The sequence below is a fragment of the Aptenodytes forsteri genome, unplaced genomic scaffold (assembly GCF_000699145.1).
Source record: "Aptenodytes forsteri isolate BGI_AS27 unplaced genomic scaffold, ASM69914v1 Scaffold181, whole genome shotgun sequence".
NCBI classification, from domain to species: Eukaryota; Metazoa; Chordata; class Aves; order Sphenisciformes; family Spheniscidae; genus Aptenodytes; species Aptenodytes forsteri.
Window position 1 is genome coordinate 1035355 of NW_008795702.1, and position 19794 is coordinate 1055148.

Below are 19794 nucleotides of genomic sequence, written 5' to 3' on the forward strand. Positions count from 1 at the left end.
TTTCACTACACTATTTCAGATAGCTTTACACCGTCATTGCTGCAGGTGCTGTTTGCCTGTCCTTAATTACTTTGGGTCTTGGTTATGTAAATGTACATAACGAACATAATTTATTTCCAAAAGGAAAAAGAGACATGGCATTGTGTTTACAATGCACAATCGATTGATTTTGCAGCAGACTTTACAATGAGCAGAGCATCATACATTCTTGACCGTGGAATTTCCTACAAAACAATCTTGTGCAGCAAAGTGGGAATCCAGAAGCTAAAATTTTACTTTTTTATAGATTTTTTTTTTCAAACTTTCTGGATGTGAGGGTAATTTTGAAAATCCTAACTGAAATGCTGCAGCCTGTTTGAGTCTTTGGGTATAGTGGTCTCAATTGCCTTGCTAATGCTGGGCACCATTATAAATTGTCTTTCATAATTTTAATATGAATGAAACTGCCTTTAAATTTTCAGTTTGCAGCATGACATGTTATAAAAACAGACAAATTGACACAGAGTTTGGCTGCGGGTGCTTTAGACTGTGCAGAGTTTTGATTGTAGTTCAGTTTATCCAAGTACTCCTAACAGCATACATGTTGGTGCAGAGCAGCCCATGGAAAGCCCGGTGATTCCACACTGGAGCTGGTCTATGTGCACCAAGTGGCAAGCAGAGAAAAGGCTCACGTGCCTTCCTGAGCCAGCAGAGCTGAATGCTGAATTAAGCGCTGTCAGTCCCCACTTCCTATTTGTGTATGTTGCTGGGGTGATATTAGAGATCTGTTATGTGCTTACACGCCGGACCCTGTAGCAGTCCTGATTCAGAACATCATCTTAATTCAAACTATGGGCTTAATTCCTACTGAAGTCAATGACAAATCTGTGTGCAGAAGTGCTTTCTTGAACACCTGCCAGAACTTGTTGTCTTTTTTGGTTTGTTCATATTACCAAATTTGTGCGGCATATGTATGAAATGCTGTATAGGTGCTAAGTAATATCTCCAAGTGTCTTAATCTACACAACTTAAAAATTTCTGATATATTTCCGTAGTTAAAAATGAAAGAGCAGTTAATTTTACCAGGTCACGTGGTCATAAATTAATCAGCATTTCAACCAAATGCTGTTAAAGTATAAACCTTGAAAGAATAAAATCTTACCCACATTTGCACATACTGTGTCTTTCTGCTTCAGTTTTTCCATCTGTCCTCACAGAAGACATTACACATGCTACTTCCAAACTGCTCTGTCTATGTGTATGTGTGTATACAAACTGATACTTGTTTCACAGATCAAATCAGGTTTCTGACCTCCCACTTCCAAGTGGGAGTTGTTCTTGCTATTGTCATAAGATGTGTAATGCCACTATATACATCTTTCTTATTATTAGACATCAGAAATGTTTACAGGTCTGCTGAATTTCCTGGCTTGTGCATTGCTGTGCCTATATAAAGAGTGTAAAATTATTTGGAGCATGAAATTGGATGTTCTCTTAGCTTTGGCCTGAGGGCTTTCCCTGGGTCCCTATACTTTGAAAGGTCCATAAAATTCTTTTCCTAAATAAATTCTTGTCTGGCATCTTTATCTAGTATCTTTGATTTTACTTTTCTTTCCCAGACTGCTCACTTAATGTTTTTAAAATAAAAAAGTATAATAAAAGGAAAATATTTATGAAATGCTAATGAAAATTGCTTGCCATATACAAAAGATGGAAGCATAGACTGTTTATGTTCCTTTTGCCTTGAATTATTTAAAGCGATACTGAAATTAGTCTTGTTCAAATCCTGAGGAACATGAGCTTTAGATTTCTCAGGTTCTTTGCTGGGATACGGGGCACCACAATGCCTTTGAGCAGGGTGGAGTCCTTCCATTCTGAGCCTTTATTTTCATCTCCTGGAACATTAAGCATACACTGTCTTTCAGAAAAGAATGGTCAGCACAGGATTTAAAACAAAATCAGATGAACTGTTTTCCCCTCTTTTTGCTTATGGTTATCAGGTAGATTGTTAGTTAAACTCAGGGCTCACATCTCATGTTTGTTATAATGAAAATAGCAAACAGAGAAAGAGTAAAAAAAGGACACATTTAAAATGCAGGTAATTGCCCAGAGTTGGGCACCAAAATTGATGATCTGATTTAAAAAAAAATAAATAAAGAAGGAAAGGGGATTGAGAAACCACTTTCACTCAAAGCTTTTATTGAATTCAGGAGGAGTTGTGTGTGCTCAGCTCTCTTCTGAAATCTGTTCATCGTTGCTTCTGGCATGACATGAAGTACAGGTCCCTTCTCGATAGCACTGGCTCAGCTTCCCTGAAGGGGCAGAGCCCAGGTTTTGCAATCCAGATTTTGAGCTTGTGAGAGGCTTTTGTATGTGTGTCCACGGCATTCTGGGGAGCTCGAGTTCTAGGAGTTTCTTGTTGCAGCCCTGCGACTGTTCCTGTTTATGCAATCAGACAGATGTGAGCGTATTTTTTTTTTAATAGCACTTTCAGATCCCTTGTCTGCAAACTTCATAATTTTTAATGAATTTCTAATTGCAATATGCCAGTTTAGTAGAATAGTGCCATTATCTCCACTGTGCAGGGGATGTTACAGAGGCACAGAGATAGGGAGGGTACATCCGACCACTCACAGAGTAGTAAAATGTGGAATCCCTGGGTAGGACTTAATCACAGTCCCAACTTTCCTCATGCTGGCTGAGTACAAGATGGATTTCAGGTTATATCAAATATAGGAAATTTTGGTTAATGGAAATACTGGTAATTTTTGCTTTTCAATAAAAAATGAATGATTCCATATTAGTTTATATAGGAAATATGTATAAATAATTTTTAACGGGCAGTCCTCTAAAAGATATTGATATGCTTCACTGAATGATTTACTTTTCAAACGATTTTTGCATGAGTAATGGTGGTAGAATCTGACCCATATGATGCTTCCTATCAACATTTTATGTGTAGATTTTACTGTGTTTTAAATTGCACCCTAACAAGTATATAGTTGATTTAGCTGTTAATCAGTGAATACTGTTTGTCACAATATTTTATGAACAACAAAAATGTTATTCAGTAGCATATTTGATGAATGATATTCAATTCTGATCATTTCTGGCCTGAATGTCTGGAGGAAAAAAAGGTCAGGAGAGTAACCAAGTAAAATCACTCTCCCTTGAAACAAAAAGAGTTTGCTGGCTGCAGCGGGCAGCCCCAGGAGGGTGAGGAAGCTGCCCAGAAGGCAGAGTTGGTATGGGAACAGTTCTCCACTGAGCTGGCTGATTTTTTTTTTTTCCTTCTGTACACTCTATCCTTTTAAGAAACGGAAGCTAGATGTCTATCAGCCAGTGCTGGTTAGGATCTTCTCTTAATGCTGAAAGAAATCTGGGTCATGGGAGATGACTGAGACTAGCAGGATAATTTAGGTGTTACTGCTTGGAGATGTGAAGCTGGGACTTTGGCTGATGGAGCACAGGGACTGCTCAGGGTCCCGTTAAGCTTGGAGCAAGAAGCTGTAAAAATACAAATACAAATGACAAATCACTGGAAAATTAAATTTTTGTGGAGGGTTTGCTATAACCCTTTGCTTTATTCTGATTTGTGCCCCTCTGCTGTAGTTAAGGATCTTTCAAAGGCTGGGGCTGTGCAGGCAGAGTAACAGCACAGTAAAACCCAGCGCTGTGCACTGGAGGTACAGAACAATGGCACGTGCATTACTCTGCTGTGAAATAAAGCAGCTAGTTTTCTTTAAGGCTGAACTGCACAATCATCAGAGAATTCAATTAAACAGTCATGCCATTCTTGTGAGTAGATAAAGTCAGATCCTCACTCTGACTCCAGCATGCTCATCTGAACCACGGGACCTGTTCTCATCAAAGACAGGAGCTGACTCCCCCCAGCCCCAACCTTGGGCTCTGTAACAGGGATGCTTCAGTAGCAGCAAGCATCACTGCAGTCCTTAGATCACCACTCCTGTGAGCCACTTGGCATCTCCTGCAAGTGTGAGAAATCTTGTGTTCAGAGCACTATCTGAAATGTGTGATTTTTGCAGCAATACTGAATTACTGGGAGCTTCACCTTGGTGACGGAAAGAACTGTCCTGTGGGAACAGTGCAGCTACTCCCTGTGCATTTACCTGTGTCACTAAACCAGAGGTATTCTGTGACTGCAGCTTTGGAAAGACTTGTCGGGCTCGGGGCTGTTCCTGTCCCCAGCCCCTACTGCTGAGGGTCTCGATAGCCAGGTGCTGTCAGAGTGTCAGAGCAGCCCCCAGGAACACCCCGCTACACCTTTGCAGCAGTATTGAGTGTTGCTCTCTGGTGGAGTGTTGCTCTGTGGTTCATCACACTCTGGTCTCACTGGCATGGGGCTGTTTGCCACCACTCAGCCCTGCTTTCCCTGCCCTCAGCCCTTGGCCAAGGTCAAGCCATGGCACTCCTGTGGCACCTTTATGTCCTTTTTCATGAAAAAAAAAAATCTGCAATGCATAAAAACCAAAGAAGTGGTTTGTTAAGGACTAGCCATTTGTGATGATAAAAGGATGGATTTGTGAGTTTACATAGCATTAGACTCTGGTTTGGGGATCCTGTTTGTAGCATAGACTTTTTCTAAGAATTTGTGAATACCTGTCTCAAATTTTGTGGTTGGCTGGTTTATTTGTTTTTTAATCTTAATATTCCCTTTGTAACACTGGAAATGTTCCTTTCCTTTTCTCCATCTTGTCTGACTGAAACCTTTCCAGGCATAAGTTGCCTTATACAGCATCCACAGAACATACCACCAAGCAGTTATGGCTGGGATTGAGGAATACTGATATTTCTGCATTATAAATTAAATTAAGAGGAAGCAACCTCACCTTGAAAGTCAGACTTCCATCTAAAACTCTTTACTGGCTCAGAATACAATGCGCACCTGAGGTTACAAAAAAAAAAAAAAAAAAATAGGGCCTGAGGTTAAAAAAAAAAAAAAAAAAAAAAAGAAAAAGATTAAAGGAAATGTTATGGTCTCTTTTCAGAGCCTATGTGTTTTCTTTCCATTTTTGATTGTGCTTTGATCCTATTTTGTAGGAAAGCTAAGTATTTGCAAACCCAGGTGATGTCAGTTGGAGACATAGATGTTCAGAGCACCTGAATACCAACTATGTATCTCTGTCATCTGCGCTCCTTCCTCATCTCCCCTAGGCCAGTTAGCGGAAATGTTATGGTCTCTTTTCAGAGCCTATGTGTTTTCTTTCCATTTTTGATTGTGCTTTGATCCTATTTTGTAGGAAAGCTAAGTATTTGCAAACCCAGGTGATGTCAGTTGGAGACATAGATGTTCAGAGCACCTGAATACCAACTATGTATCTCTGTCATCTGCGCTCCTTCCTCATCTCCCCTAGGCCAGTTAGCTGTTTTTGTTTGGGTCTGTAACATAGCAACGGATCAGAGAAAAATATTATTACATAAAGGAAAAGCTCATAGACAGATGTCATTTCTTGAAAGAAATGTTCATTTCTTTTTAAAAATCACTGACTGCATCTTTTTGAAAATCACTGATTAGCGTCCCCACTGATATAATGCTCCCAGCAGGTACAGAGCTGTTGATCCAAGGACTTCATGCTAATAGATCTCTACCAAACAGAAGATATTTCTGATTTCAGCAGGCTTTATATTATCAGTGGCTAAAATGCTGCTATTCATACAGTACTAAACTGTTTATAGTTTGACATTTGAGCTGATTAAAGATAGTTTAGAGAAATATTTCCAAGTTGTTTCTGTTTTGCACAGTAAAGGACCCATTTTCTATTGCTGGCAAAATTATGTAAAAAGTAATGTGCAGTCGGGAAGGGATCTACAATACCAGGTAATGCTTTTATTTTGAAGGAACTCAGAGGTAGACAGAGAAGCAAGTCAGATATTTAAATAAATATCTGACTATCTTATGGTCCAATGAGATAGTCTGAGGTGAAGAAGTTTGCCCCTACCTCACACTCGCACCAATAGTCAGTCGGTTCTCAGCTGCAGCCTCCTTTTCTGGTCAAAATTCTTGAGAACTGAGCTGCCTTCAGCTGTGCTCAATAGCTCCCCAGGACTAATACAGGTGGCAATTGCAAAAACGTGGGAGTAGGAATTGAGAGGACAGTGTAGTAGTTGCATGTTCTTTCCTCCTCCTGCTTGCCATAAACAATGTGCATTCAGCAAATCCAGAACGGGCCTGTCGGTATCATTACGCAGAGCAATATGGGGCAAGTGTTTCTGTTCGTGGTAGATGTGGGAAAGGAAGATCAAGGAAGGTACAGCAGGGCTAGAAAAGTCGTAAGTAAAGTTAGGGACTGGCCCTTGACAACACACAAGTTTAGCATGGTATCAAGGTGAGTGTGGCTCTTGACTTTATACATGCACAAATACTGAAAACAGACAAAAGGCAAAGCAAACATTAACACAGTTTTTCTTTTGCATGTAGCACAAAATTGCCAAGCAAATATCACAGCCAATCTTCTATTCCTCATGTATAGGTGTTTCTTAATGACTCTGTATAGTAGCTAGCCTTTCACAGTTGAAGTAACTTACATCAGGGTTTGATATTCTTCCCTCTTGCAGACAATTCACAGGGTGACAAGTACTCCCTGCGAAGCAGCCTGGACTGTATCCCAAAGATTGCCACCCCCCACTGTATCATAGTAATGAACCTGTACAACTAAAAATAATTACAAATGCAAATTTGGTGAAAAGGACTTTAATAGGGAAATTTCATGACTGCACTAGAGAAGTTGTGGTTTAGCACTAAGATAGGTCTGACTGCTTGAGCATGTGGGTACTATGGTAACTCAGTTTCACCATTTGGAAGCACTTAAGCTCTAAACCACAGTATGCTGCACCCTCTTCCTTTTGAGTAGGGTTCTGTAGAAGAAAAACAGAAGTAAACAGCATGAGAGAAACCACAGAGCAGCAAAGGCCTCGTTAGCTGTAGTCGTACAAGTGGGTTACTGTAGTTAAAGTCCTCCTAGGAAGACTGAGGATGTCATTTAAAGTGCAGTGCAATTGATAGAAATGCCTTACTTCTGCCTGCTAAATACACAATATTCCCGGATATTTATTTTAAGTTTGCAAGAACTGTGTAGATGGCAAAAAGTATTTGAATTACTGCTTTTAGTTTTTGTTCTACTTCAGGTTTATGGTTTTGAGAAATTCTAGGTATCATTGGTAACAAATGTTGTTTTCATGAAATTAATATTTCTTGAGGGAAATTTATGTTTTTCTCTGTGTTTTTATTTTTCTCTGGAAAAATTAGACTCTTAAATTTATTTTGCATCATCAGAATATTCCTTTTTTTAAATGGTCAGAAATATTTAATTTGATTTCAGGTTAGTTGAGAAAAAAATATTATTTCAGTATTTTTCTTGTGCTTTTCTTCTCATCCTTTCCTTAAGACAGGCTCTGTATGTTAGCAGAAGTTATGCTTGGTTTTAACTTGTTTTAGCTGATGAATGTTGACAAACTTTGATGTTCTTACTTCCTCCTCTTTCCTGAGCCTGCAACATTGTGTTTCTCCTTGTATCTGGCAGCTATAAATTCTTCTCAATTCCATCTCCTTCTTCTGGCTGCTGCCCTTGCACTTCACTGCTTTGAGAAATTAGGTATCATTGGTAACAAATGTTGTTTTCATGAAATTAATATTTCTTGAGGGAAATTTATGTTTTTCTCTGTGTTTTTATTTTTCTCTGGAAAAATTAGACTCTTAAATTTATTTTGCATCATCAGAATATTCCTTTTTTTAAATGGTCAGAAATATTTAATTTGATTTCAGGTTAGTTGAGAAAAAAATATTATTTCAGTATTTTTCTTGTGCTTTTCTTCTCATCCTTTCCTTAAGACAGGCTCTGTATGTTAGCAGAAGTTATGCTTGGTTTTAACTTGTTTTAGCTGATGAATGTTGACAAACTTTGATGTTCTTACTTCCTCCTCTTTCCTGAGCCTGCAACATTGTGTTTCTCCTTGTATCTGGCAGCTATAAATTCTTCTCAATTCCATCTCCTTCTTCTGGCTGCTGCCCTTGCACTTCACTGCTGGTTGATTTGCATTTTTCGTCTTCTCCAATGCTGTAACTGCTGCTTAATGCTTATAGTTGACTCTGAAATTGGGGAGGAGAGAGACAACTCCTGTCCTGGAAGCTGGACAGCAAGGAGAGGGTCATAGATGTTGGGATATCACCCACATCTACCACAAGCATTAATTTCAAAGGTCAATTTTCATTAAAAAAATAATACCATATCCTGTCATATTTAACTGTAGTGTAGGCCTGCACTTATGCTTGAGATGTGGTTTGCAGGAAGACTAGGCCTTCCACAATGCAGTTCAGGTCTGAGCACTGGTAAGTGTCTCAGGAATGAAAAAGCCTTTGGCTCCCCAGATACATACTTTAACCAAAGATTAAAGGTGGTAGGAAAGAGTGACAGGATCAGGCTCTTAGGCGATGACTGCAGTATGTTAAGGAGCCACTATGGGGGGCAATTATTAATGAACTTGTATAAAAGGAAATATTTTGAGAAACTCAAATGGAAACGATTTTAATTATAATTTTGGAGAGTCAGAATGAATGTTACATCCTGATGCAAAAAGGAAACAATTGGCGTTTCTCAATCAAAACATTTCAGAATTTCTGTTAAATTACAATTTACAGTTTCAACTTCTTATCCCTAATTTCTGGTGAAAATAAATATTGTAAATATTGCCTGTAGGAATAGAAATTCTAATATTTATTTCATTTTAATTCTCAGCTACAGTAAACGTATAGCTTTCCTATGATTGCTGTAGGGCTATGAAGATTTTTACCAATTAGATTATGGATTACTTTGAAAGTAATTTTGTGGCTGCATCTTCAATGACCAAAAGCGTAGGCTTTTTTTTTTTTAGGACCCTCTGAAATGTCCCAGTTACCTGAGAAGTTTCTACATGTTAAACTCAAATGGGTAATTTGATTTTTTGACTCAGAGCATGCAAAATTTCACATATTTTTAATGTGAACTTTATATGGCATTCTTTTAATCAATTTTCAAAAGCAGCAGTTTGTCCAGAAACCGGGAACAGTGTTGGGTTTTTTTTCTTCCCCAGAGTTAGTGATAAAGAATAAAGTGTAATTCTGTAGTCTGTGATTATGAAAGCGCTTCATCACACATGATCCCACCTATAAAATTTGAGGGGTCCTCTGTGGTATAGTATTACTCAGATGTTTAAGTGTTTGCTAGCCTATTCATAGGTCTGCCCAGATTTATTTATAAAGTAGCAATGGATCCCTTTATTTCGTGTTTGCAGCAAAAAGAAGCAGTAACATCTCTGGCCCTGATGCTCATTTACTTTAAGGTCCCTTTAGCTGGTTCTGGAAGCACAAGGGAGCCTTAAAGTAGGTGTGAATTACATCCTATCCCACTTGAAGTTTAAAAATAAATCAAAGAAGGGCAACTGGCAGTGTTTTGTAAGGCTCCTTGCCTTACTCACCCTTCACCTCCCACCAGGAACTGTTCTTTTATTGCAATTTAGTATTGGCTTGCAGTGGAGCTGACTAATGTCTGTGCTGTTTGCTAGAAGACCCCCTCAAAGAGCTTTACTCCATCTGAACAAGTAGACCACATCCTGTTGCTTTCTGTGCAGATGTGAAGAGCCCTGACCCTGCTGAAGCAGTGCCGTTCAGCTGTAAAGAGAGGGAAGACAGAATCTGGACCTACACTAGCTGCTTTGTGTGAAGTGCTGCTCGGTGGGGGTTGCTGGGGTCTGTCCAATATGCCGAAAGGTGGAGAGATCCTGGGAAAAGGGCAGCAGCTCTGCAGAATCACTAAGCATTTTTCCTGGCAGAAAAACCCGTCTGCCAATGGTTTTGCAGACACAAGGCTGAGAGGAAGGATTACTTCCTCTGCCCCCTCCCCAGGTCTGGCAAAGACAGGCGGAGTGCAGCTGGATGTGAAGAGCCAGCTGGTATGGTACCACGCTAGATAAAACACCAAATGCACTATTAGCAGAAAGGGGTCCTCCTTTCCACATTTCTCTATGCTGTGTGCATCAAGGAATGTAAAAGACGTGTAGATGAGGCGCTTAGGGACATGGTTTAGTGGGCATGGTGGTGTTGGGTTGACGGTTGGACTCGATGATCTTAGAGGTCTCTTCCAACCTTAATGATTCTATGAATGCAGTACTGCAGCACTCCTGTGCGCAGAGGGGACAGCCTGAGCGACTGGCATGCAAGCGCAGTCCCCTGCTCAGCCCGGCAGGAAATACAAAACAGGGCCCATTTTACCCACTGTGCAAATTAAGCAGCAGAATGGAGTTAAAAGTTGTGTTCCCTGTCATCAGCTAATGTACTTTTGCCCATATAAATGTGATAATATTTTTAGGCTCTTAATGCAAATTCAACAGTATCTCCATCTTATCAGCTGAGTTTCCTTTAATAACACACGCTCACAGGAAATGTTTGCTGGTGCTTCCTTCTGCTTGAGAAGACCAGACCCTGGACTTACTTGGAACACAGTGTCGTTTAACACATCCTAGGTCTGAGCTGTTTTCTGGTGAGTCGCTTGGTCCTTGCCAAGTGGAAAGCATTTTGACTTTATTCTGTTTTTCCTGAGAGGACAGCAGCAAGCAGTAACTTCTTATACGGGTGCGACCACAGTTCACTGCAGCAAGTGCAGGAGTCACTACTGCAGCAGCGATACTGCAGCAGCGATACAGCAGCTCCTGTACCTCCAAATGTGACCCGTACAGCCTGCTGTCCTTGGGATTTGAAGTGTTTGGCTTTTTTTTGTGGCCTGGTTTCTTTCACAGTTTTTCCATTTACTCTTCTGTTGAACATTGAAATGTTTCTTCAAAATACATTAGTCCCATGTTTCACTCCCAGGGCCTGTACGTCTGAGCTTTCAGGAGAAAGGGTGGTCAGCTCATCTGTTTTAGGTGTATGTCATTGACAGCCTATCGTCCCATCTAAAACCTTTCTTTCAAGCAGCAGCTGCACTCTGTCTGCCAACTGGTAGCCAGGGAGGAAAGGGAATGAAAGCTATTAGCCAAGCTCCCATCTCCCCGTGGGATGTGCTGGTTGTATCTTTTTGCAAGGCACCCGACTAAGGCCAGATCTGCTCAAACACTACTGATGGGTTGCAAATCTTTTAGGTAAGTCAGCAGGAACCAACTGGTGGCCAAATCGAGAGAAGGGAAAGGGAAGCTTAGAAAAGTTCCTTCAGTAGTAGGAACTTTTTGTATACTTTGATTCTTCCACTTACATTATCTGAGCCTATCCTATGCATATTATCTTAAAAATGTCTTATAACTGGGTGTAGTTTAAGATTTGAGAAAAGGTTTGGGATAATTTCTGTTTAAACCCAGACCAACTTGCTTAGTTTGGTAATCATAAGGCTTTCATACCACACAGCATGGTTTTTTGGTGTTGGGCATCCTTACTAAATTTTTAAAGATATTCTTAGATTTCAGCCTTCAAGATTCCAGAGATATGTTTTAGAACATAAACATGAGCAGAGAGTTTTGACTTTGAGGTTAACTTTGTTAACCCGAGGTTAGCTCAGACGTATTTGTTAGCTGTGGAACTTTTTGGGAAAAATAAATTAATTGTAGCAATATGCCTATTAATATTGCAGTAACAGTCTGGTGTGTTGGGATCCTTCTTTATTTTCCTTCAGTTTGCCTAGTATCTCTCAGTAAGGTTATATGGGGAAATGTATCTGCTTTGCTGTTGGAGAGGAGTTTTTTAGTGTTCTGGTGCCACCTATTGGATTCTTTTCAGCTGCGTCCTAGTCTCTTGCTATAATAAATCATATAATAGACTAGAATCAGAAGAGCAGGAGACCTTTAAAATGCTTAGAAGGACATAAAACGGCCATGGAATTCTGTTAAAATGCCAGTGCTTATTTGGAGGGGAAAAAGGGCAATCTAGGACTATCGTTTTCCAAACTGTTTTAAGAAGTGATCTGCTCTAGTTGACGCTGGCCCGAGCAGGGCAGTTGGACTAGATGATCTCTTGAGGTCACTTCCAACCTCGAGTTCTGTGATTGCGTGTAACTTTTACCATCTGTCACCGTAAGTGGGCAATAAACCTCACGCTATATTTAAGCTAGTAGCATTATTCCTAACTTTACAAGGGAGAGGATGGGGAAAATGACTTTCATGGGAATCTTAAGGAAATGAATGAGGCAACCAGAAATACAACATTATGACAACCTTATGAGCCCTCTTTTGCTCATATTATCTTACTTCACTTGGAAGAGGGAATCCTGAAGTATATATTTCTGTCTCCATCATGTTTGCATTAGAGATCAGTAAATAGCTTGAAAAGTATTTCTGAATGTTTCACTAATCTCTGAGCAGAGTTTCATTTAGGACTTTTCCCGCAACTCCCTTTATTCTTTTCTTGGAAACAGTTATCTAAGTGAAAGTTGATCTGTGTATATATGCTCACAGAAAGTTAATTTTGGGATTGAGGTATATTTACTCTGCTGAACCAAAGTATGATTTGGGAAGGAGGGGGGAACAATTGATTCTTCAGCTGATAAGCCAGTTGAGAAAGAAAAATCATATTACGGAATTTAGAGTGACCAACTGCCTGCTTTCAAACACTGAATTTAAAAAACATGAAGATACATTGAAAATGAATTGCTTATGGCAAATAAGAATGAATATACATGTTAGCTTTTACAAGGTTCCTTGGCAGTTTAATGTATACAGTTAGATGATACAATTGCTGTTAATAAACGTTCCAGTCCTTTCTGGAGATTTCAGATGCTGAAGATTTATTGATAGTTCAAAAGATCATCTGTATTTTTGTTTCTTATCTGTAACATCTCCCAGGTTAGGAAGCTTCATCCGCTTTCATCCGCTAACATTCTGTAGCTCTGAAAAGTATACGTGGTCCTCTGTTTCAATGGGAATGTGTGTAGATAAATGGGTTAACATACTACAGCTGTTAATATAGTGGCTTCTAAACCCGTCTTATTCAGTCTGTTGTCAGTCTACTACATTTTTTACAGATTATATTCTTACAATTAAGAACAATTTTATTTTGACATATTTCATATGATTTCAGACAAACTATAGGCGGGCCCATATCCTCATCTCATGGACCAGATTTTAGGCAACACACCTCCCCACTTCTACAAATTACGAATGAAGTAGCTAGCCCTGCATTACTATTTTTAGCTGAGCTTCATTTGACTTCTGTTGATACTTTTTCTTTAAAATATCAGATTACTGTCTTTTTCCAAATTTTAATTTGTAGGAAGAGATCTTGAATAATGTACAGTCCACAACAAATTCAGCTGCTCACTAGGAAAGTACTTCCAAGATTTTAGGGTGTTTTGCATTCATTGTATGAGTGTTTACATTCATTTATATATCACGGCTTATGCACATTTCATGACAGTTCTGAGCATAAAGAAATTGCTCACTCTCCACAGGTGACTTTGTTGTCACTGGTCGTGTTTTTTTAATGGCTGTTGTCAGTCTTCTGAACTGTCCATACGGGGTGCAGAGTCCATGGTAGCTGTTGAGCAGCCAACTCGTGCTGTTGCTTGCTGGGTCGGTGAGGAGAAAATCTTTGGAGTCCCGGGAGATGTACCTATGCTGAGCTTCTGTGTCAGAGATGAGAGACATGGTTTTGACCCTGGCACATGAACAGGGCAGCAGAACATGTATCCTTCATAAGTAATGCAGTTTTTCACATAAACCTGGATTTTTGTTTTAAAGGTTGAAGGAGTTTATTTTCAAAAGAGTAGAGCTACAACAGTTGTGAAGTACCATGTGGGGAAGCTGAAGTAACAGAGCAATTATAAACAGTGAAGTGCTATCTGAAAAACACACATGCCAAAAAAAAAAAAAAAAATCCAGGAAAGAAACATAGTGGGAAAGAACTAGTAGAAAAAGGGAAAGAAATGAAGAGCCAAATGAGTGGATGAAAGTTTGTGGACAGTCACAGCAAGGAATGTGTGAACAAGTGCAAATTTGTTCCTTGCTGAAAGCATAGCAGGCTGTGTTAGAGAGAGACGTCTTGAGGGAACAGGCATGCTTTCAGGATTCTTATGTCAAAGTGGAAGCTTCTAATCCTCAGAATGAGTAAAAGATATAGTGATGAGAACAAACTCATGGTTCCAGCCATTGCCATTTATTTTTGTCTCTCTTGCAACAGAAATTTTACATTACACAAATGCAAAAAGTTTCGGGTCAGGATTTCAAAGTAGAGTGTAAAACTGAGGCTTGTTTTTATAGGTGTGAAAAGATCATAGCTGCCAGCTCTAGTCAGGATGTAATTCATAACCTGGAGATAAGAGTTATTGGAGAGATTCTTAAATATCAGCAGGATGGTCCAGGAAGGGCGCTGCCATTTAGAAATTAATATTAGGGAAAGTAAATGGCCTTCAGGAATGCCGAGGCTTGGCTTTCCAGCTCTTGTATAGTGAGAATTACAGACAGGTAGGATTTTTCTTGACAACAGAATTGGTGTTGGTATCTCTTCTTAGCAATAAACTCATTCTTCATTCAGCAAAAAGTCACCCTCTCTTTGTTGACATTGCTTGTACTTGTATACACAAGATTTTGAGGGTTTTAGCTTTTGGTATTGCAAAATACATTGTTAAACATGAAAACGTTTAAGTATCCCCCAGTCAAATCTGTCTTGAGAAACGTGATTCAGAGAAAGCCGTACAAACCATTGGCCTTTTTCTACTATAGATTAACTTCTCACCTTCATGCATTGCTCACCTGATGATATCTTTTCCCCACTGTGCAGCAGGAGATGAAAATCTGTCAACTGCCAGCTCTCCCTCCCTTATGTCACCTCCACCTGCACACTCCACATCACTCTCACCTCCAGGCACCACTGAAGGTAACAGTGAATTCAGGACCACGGCATTGCTGCTCTTCTCCCGTTTTAGCTGAACTGGCATCTACTTCTATCATACATTGATTAACTCCATCACTGTTAAAGCAATCTGGTGATTTATGTTGTCTGAGGTCAATTATATTACAGCAAAATTTGTTAATGTGATGAGGACGTATTTAGTTTTTTATTTTAATTAAATCAAAGGTGGGAATTTGAAACACGCTTTTCAAAGAAAGCGATTAGAATTCAAGCTATAACATGCTGTTGTTACGAGTTCATGTTTTCCCTACGGACACCCCTTCCCCTTGAGCTCTCAGATGAGAGTTTCATGCTGAGCTGTCACAGTGGCACTTTCCTGCAATTCATGCAGAGCTCCTCGGGCACCACAGCAGTATCTGATGATTGTGGGAAGAGGGTCCTTCCTGGGTCAACAGCACAAAACAAGAACACCCCGATCAGTCTGGGATTTTTGCAAGCTGCACGTTAATTCACCCCCTTCAGCTGGTGTTTTCAAACACCCGAAATCAGTGCATCCCCCACAGCTTGCTAAGGGATGATCAAATCTCTCTGCCACAAAGGCATCCCAGACAAATTGGTGGGAATTTGGAATTAGTGGTCTTGCGGACCTAATTGCAAGCCATGCTCTTGTAATAAATCCAAACAGATGTGTTGCACAGCCTGTGCAGGAACTGGAGAGCAATGGAAATGTGTTCTTTTGGCCAGTGCTGGAGGGAGAAATATAATTCAGAGAGCAGCTGGCAGCCTTTCTGCTTGCAACGAGCTTCTCACTTTCATGCATTGCTCACCTGATGATATCTTTTCCCCGTTGTGCAGCAGGAGATGAAAATCTGGCAAACGCCAGCTCTCCCTCCCTTATGTCACCTCCACCTGCACGCTCCACATCACTCTCACCTCCAGCCACCACTGAAGGTAATGGTGAATTCGGGACCATGGCATTGCTGCTCTTCTGTTTCAGCTGAACTGGCACCCACCACAGCCTTCCTGATGCTGTCTCCACCCCTCAGGCTGCACAGCACAGACTCCTGGCTCAAGGAAGAGAGATTTTTAATGGGGACAATATCAGTCCACATATGATATGCTTGATATTTTGGGGGTCTGGTTGTTGCTACATGCCACTAAATATTACTTAAGAATGTGTAATTCCCTGGGGACAGCTCAGCTAATAGTTGGGAGGAAGGTATGTTTCTTTTTATATTTTTGGCATATGATTGTATTTAATTCCTTGAAAGTTTAATTTACACTTTCTCTCTCTCTTTCTGTTTTTAAGGAGTTGGGTCAGCAGTGACTACACCTGGTAAGAAACTTTTAATTTACATGACAGATCTGCATTGATGTTTTTTTCTGATAATTTCTTCTTTACTTTTCCTGTGCACAGTTATCTTGCAGAGTGTGTAATGCCTTTTCATTCAGCCCAATGAAATGAAACACACTGTCTTAAGAGGCAAGAATATCAGACAAGTCTGGTTTTGAGTCATGAATTTGAGTATATTTTAAAACACAACATTTAGCATGAAAGAGGTGCAGTCAGCGCCAAAAAGGATTATACTTACTGGATGTTCAAATGACACCTGTTGGATGCCCTAACACCTTGGGCGTTCGGTGTGCCTTTGCTTACTAACAAATTCACAGTGCCTCAGTTCGAGAGCGCTCCTGCACAGCAGTCCTGTGCTGTGTGCAGCTTTGTGTCCTCCCTCCTTGACCGGGCAGCCTCTGAAGCATTAATGAAACTGCTGTACCTCTCACCACAGGTGTGTCTCCTGCAGACAGCACATACCTCTCCACGCATGCAGGCTCCGTCCCTGCCTTGGGACTCAGCAACCCACCACGCAGCAGCACTGCTGCCCTCACCACACACAGTCCCATTGCCTTCAAGAATGCTTCATCAGGTTTGCCGTCTTCCTTTAGATGCCACTCACTGCTCTCTGAACTGTAGGGGAAAATGAAGTAATTAGCCTCAGGGTAGCATTTTCCAGCTTATGGTTCATCAAATAGAAAAGGTATCTGCAATTTGGCATGGTGGCAATACCAGAATTATTTCCAGGATCTGGTATCCGATGGCCAAGTCTTGAGGTCATCACAGTAGTATCAAAAGGCCAGCAGCTGTCAACAAGGCTATTGCCAGAGCAAGAGCAATAGGAATGGACCTAAAAGAGAATGTAGAAACCTGTCAATGGTTTATAAGCAGGGAGATAAATACTGCGATACAGTAAGTAATATAGTGAGCAAGGTATGTGATCTGGCAAATGAACACTAGTGGAGTGCTTGTTTCTGAAAGAGCACAAGCACTATTCATAATTGTGTTTTACTGCAAGAACATAGCAAAATGTTCTAGTTTTTCCCAGTTCACAATTATTAACGCCATTTTTATGTTGACTCCATCCTGGATTATGCCTAAATAATGACAAAAAAAAAATTTGTACATTGCAAAGTTCATTAGTAAGTGGTATATTCCTAAAAGCTTGCTTTCTATTTAAATACTCATTTTCTGTTTTACTGGATATATTAACATGATTTTTCTTTCGGCACTTTTCTCTAAATTACAAAAATCCTGGAAGAAAAAAAAAAGCGGAGAAGGGCTGTAGTGTAAGACATTACTGATGACAGAGCCATATGAAATAATGAATTTTACTTTTTAATGCTGGTATGTTGTTTATTTCCTTACAGATGATTACAATTCAACATCCTTGCACAGCACCATCTCACCAGTCAGCACGCGAGCAAACACTGGGATCATCCCCACTCACACAATAGGTGACAAACTTGCACACAGTTATCGCAATTATGATACTGCAAGCACAGAAAATGTGTTAGAATGAGGGAATTCGTTCTGAATTTCTTTTATCAAACTTAAGCATACAAATTAGGCATACAACTGCTTTAAACTTAAGGGTGTTTTTAGGAATCTTATTAATAGTTTGTGAGTAATATTAAAGATACCAGATTTCCTACTTGTCAAGCAAGTGAAAAATAGAAATTATTTCCACACAGTGGCATAGTAGGAGGGTAAATCTGTCAATTTTACTGTGTCAGTACTCCTCTTGATATTCACAGAAGTTTGCTCAAGCAGCAAAAAAGTATAAATACATCCACAGATGTGTGTGCTTCTCTGTTTTCTGGTGGCTTCCTTTTTGTTTCACTCAGCATTAACATTTTCTTGGGATCTAATACTGCAAGCACTTCACACATTATTATTGCAATTGGGCTGTAAGGAACTACTCAGGTCAGTAAAATATATGTGTGTGTTTCAGCAAAGTACATCCAGGAGTTGGACTCTTACCATCTTTGTAACTGCCCTTCAAGTAGCTGTAGGCTGCTGTCAGTTCTTTGACAAACTGAGCTTAACTTTTACTTGTGGGTCTTCTGCCTCTAACCATCTTGGTAACTGTCCCCCGGACCCTCTCAGTTTACCCTCTCATTAGGGGCACTGCTCAGCCAGATGACTCCCATCCTGGAGGGATGCAAATCTAAGGCCTATCTTCTATGAAAAAAATTAGCTATCAGTCTCTTTTGGTAATACTTATAGTTTACTATATTTTAAGTAATTGTTTTCAGGATGAAGTTCTTTGCTCAAGCTTCCGTACAGGTTTTCTAAATACCAGCTCATAATTTCTTTTGGGTATTTCAGTGTAAAAATAGTTGTAAAACGATCTGTACTGTTGCATAAATCTCTTTCCAAAGGTAAGAGTAGCTGTGCAAAAAAGTAGGTAAATTTTGTTTCTTTAGTGACATTGGATACTGTTCAGTTAGCTGTTCCACAGCGTATGTATCCTGGGAAGCTGCTATAGCTTATCATACGGCTATGAGAATGTGTGATTTTGGCATATCCTTGTGTAACTTTGTATGCAGAAATGTTATTAATAACCAGTTTGATTTGTAGTCAGTGGTGTCATTGGAAAATGATGAAAGACACGTGATCCCTAAAATAACTAGTTAAAAAATGGGGTTATAGGTAGCTGATGTTTTCTTCCCTTTTTCAAATGTGAGTGGAGTGCTAAATACAATTACTTGTATTGAATATATTGAATGAAGAGTTTTGGGCAGTACCAGTCACCCTCCAGCAATGCTGAGTCAAAAAAACCCCAAACCTGCTGAGGTACACATTAATTTTGTTTTCTTTTCTTACAGAAGCCCCCATAGTGACAACTGAAGAACCTTGTGGTAAGAACCAAACCCCTTATTTTTCTCAGTCCTGAAATTTGACCAAATCAGAAAACTGAAATACAGAAAACTGATCAGTAAGCATCTCAGGTTATTTTATAAACCATCTTCCAATTCTGGAAGAGTAGGATTAAAGTTATTAAGATTTCTGGTCTTCTCATCTCCATTTACAGTTCTGTTAAATTGCCCTGCACTAGGCTGTTGATACCAGGGCTGCAGAAAAGATCTGCCTTCATTCCACTAGGCCCTCTCTAATTTTTCCCCGTCATGCTGATAATCACATGCTGCAAACTGCGATTCATAACTAGAGTAAAACTAAAGTTTGGACATTGGTTTAACTCTCTCCAGAATTAGAGACCTCTCCTTTCTAATTTTCAGGAATAGACTATAACCATTATTTACTAGATGGTTATGAAATGCTTTGAATAGGAAAATTTGAAATTTCTGTTCAAACAAATGATTCAATGTGTCAAAACAAAGTATTTCACTTTGAACTGACATTTTAAATTAAAGCAAATCTGGTTCTGGAATGTTCATCTTTTTAATTCTTTAGTTTTCCTAACTAGAGAATTATTTAAAAGAATATTTTCCTAAGGAAATTTTCTGTTTTGACTAAACAATTTTTTGAAGTAAAAGATAAATAAAAAATAAAAATAAAGAACAAGGAGCAGCTAATTTTGCTGTATGTTATGATTCTTAAAACACATATGGTGCTGGGAATGCCATAAAACATATAATGGTTCTTAAAAATTGTCATAAAATCATTGTTTGCTCTTTTATCTTTTTCTTTT

General features: G+C 39.5%; 1 protein-coding gene across 1 annotated transcript in view; it reads left to right on the plus strand.

The window, feature by feature from the left end:
* The window catches only part of PTPRC (protein tyrosine phosphatase, receptor type C), a 66391-nt gene that overhangs the window by 20227 nt on the left and 26370 nt on the right, over positions 1 to 19794 (plus strand). Inside the window, exons 3-8 of the mRNA XM_009283217.2 lie at positions 14732 to 14827; positions 15659 to 15754; positions 16113 to 16139; positions 16594 to 16731; positions 17510 to 17596; positions 18971 to 19003. Coding sequence (XP_009281492.1) covers positions 14732 to 14827; positions 15659 to 15754; positions 16113 to 16139; positions 16594 to 16731; positions 17510 to 17596; positions 18971 to 19003 — 477 coding nt within the window. The remainder of the gene's footprint in view (positions 1 to 14731; positions 14828 to 15658; positions 15755 to 16112; positions 16140 to 16593; positions 16732 to 17509; positions 17597 to 18970; positions 19004 to 19794) is intronic.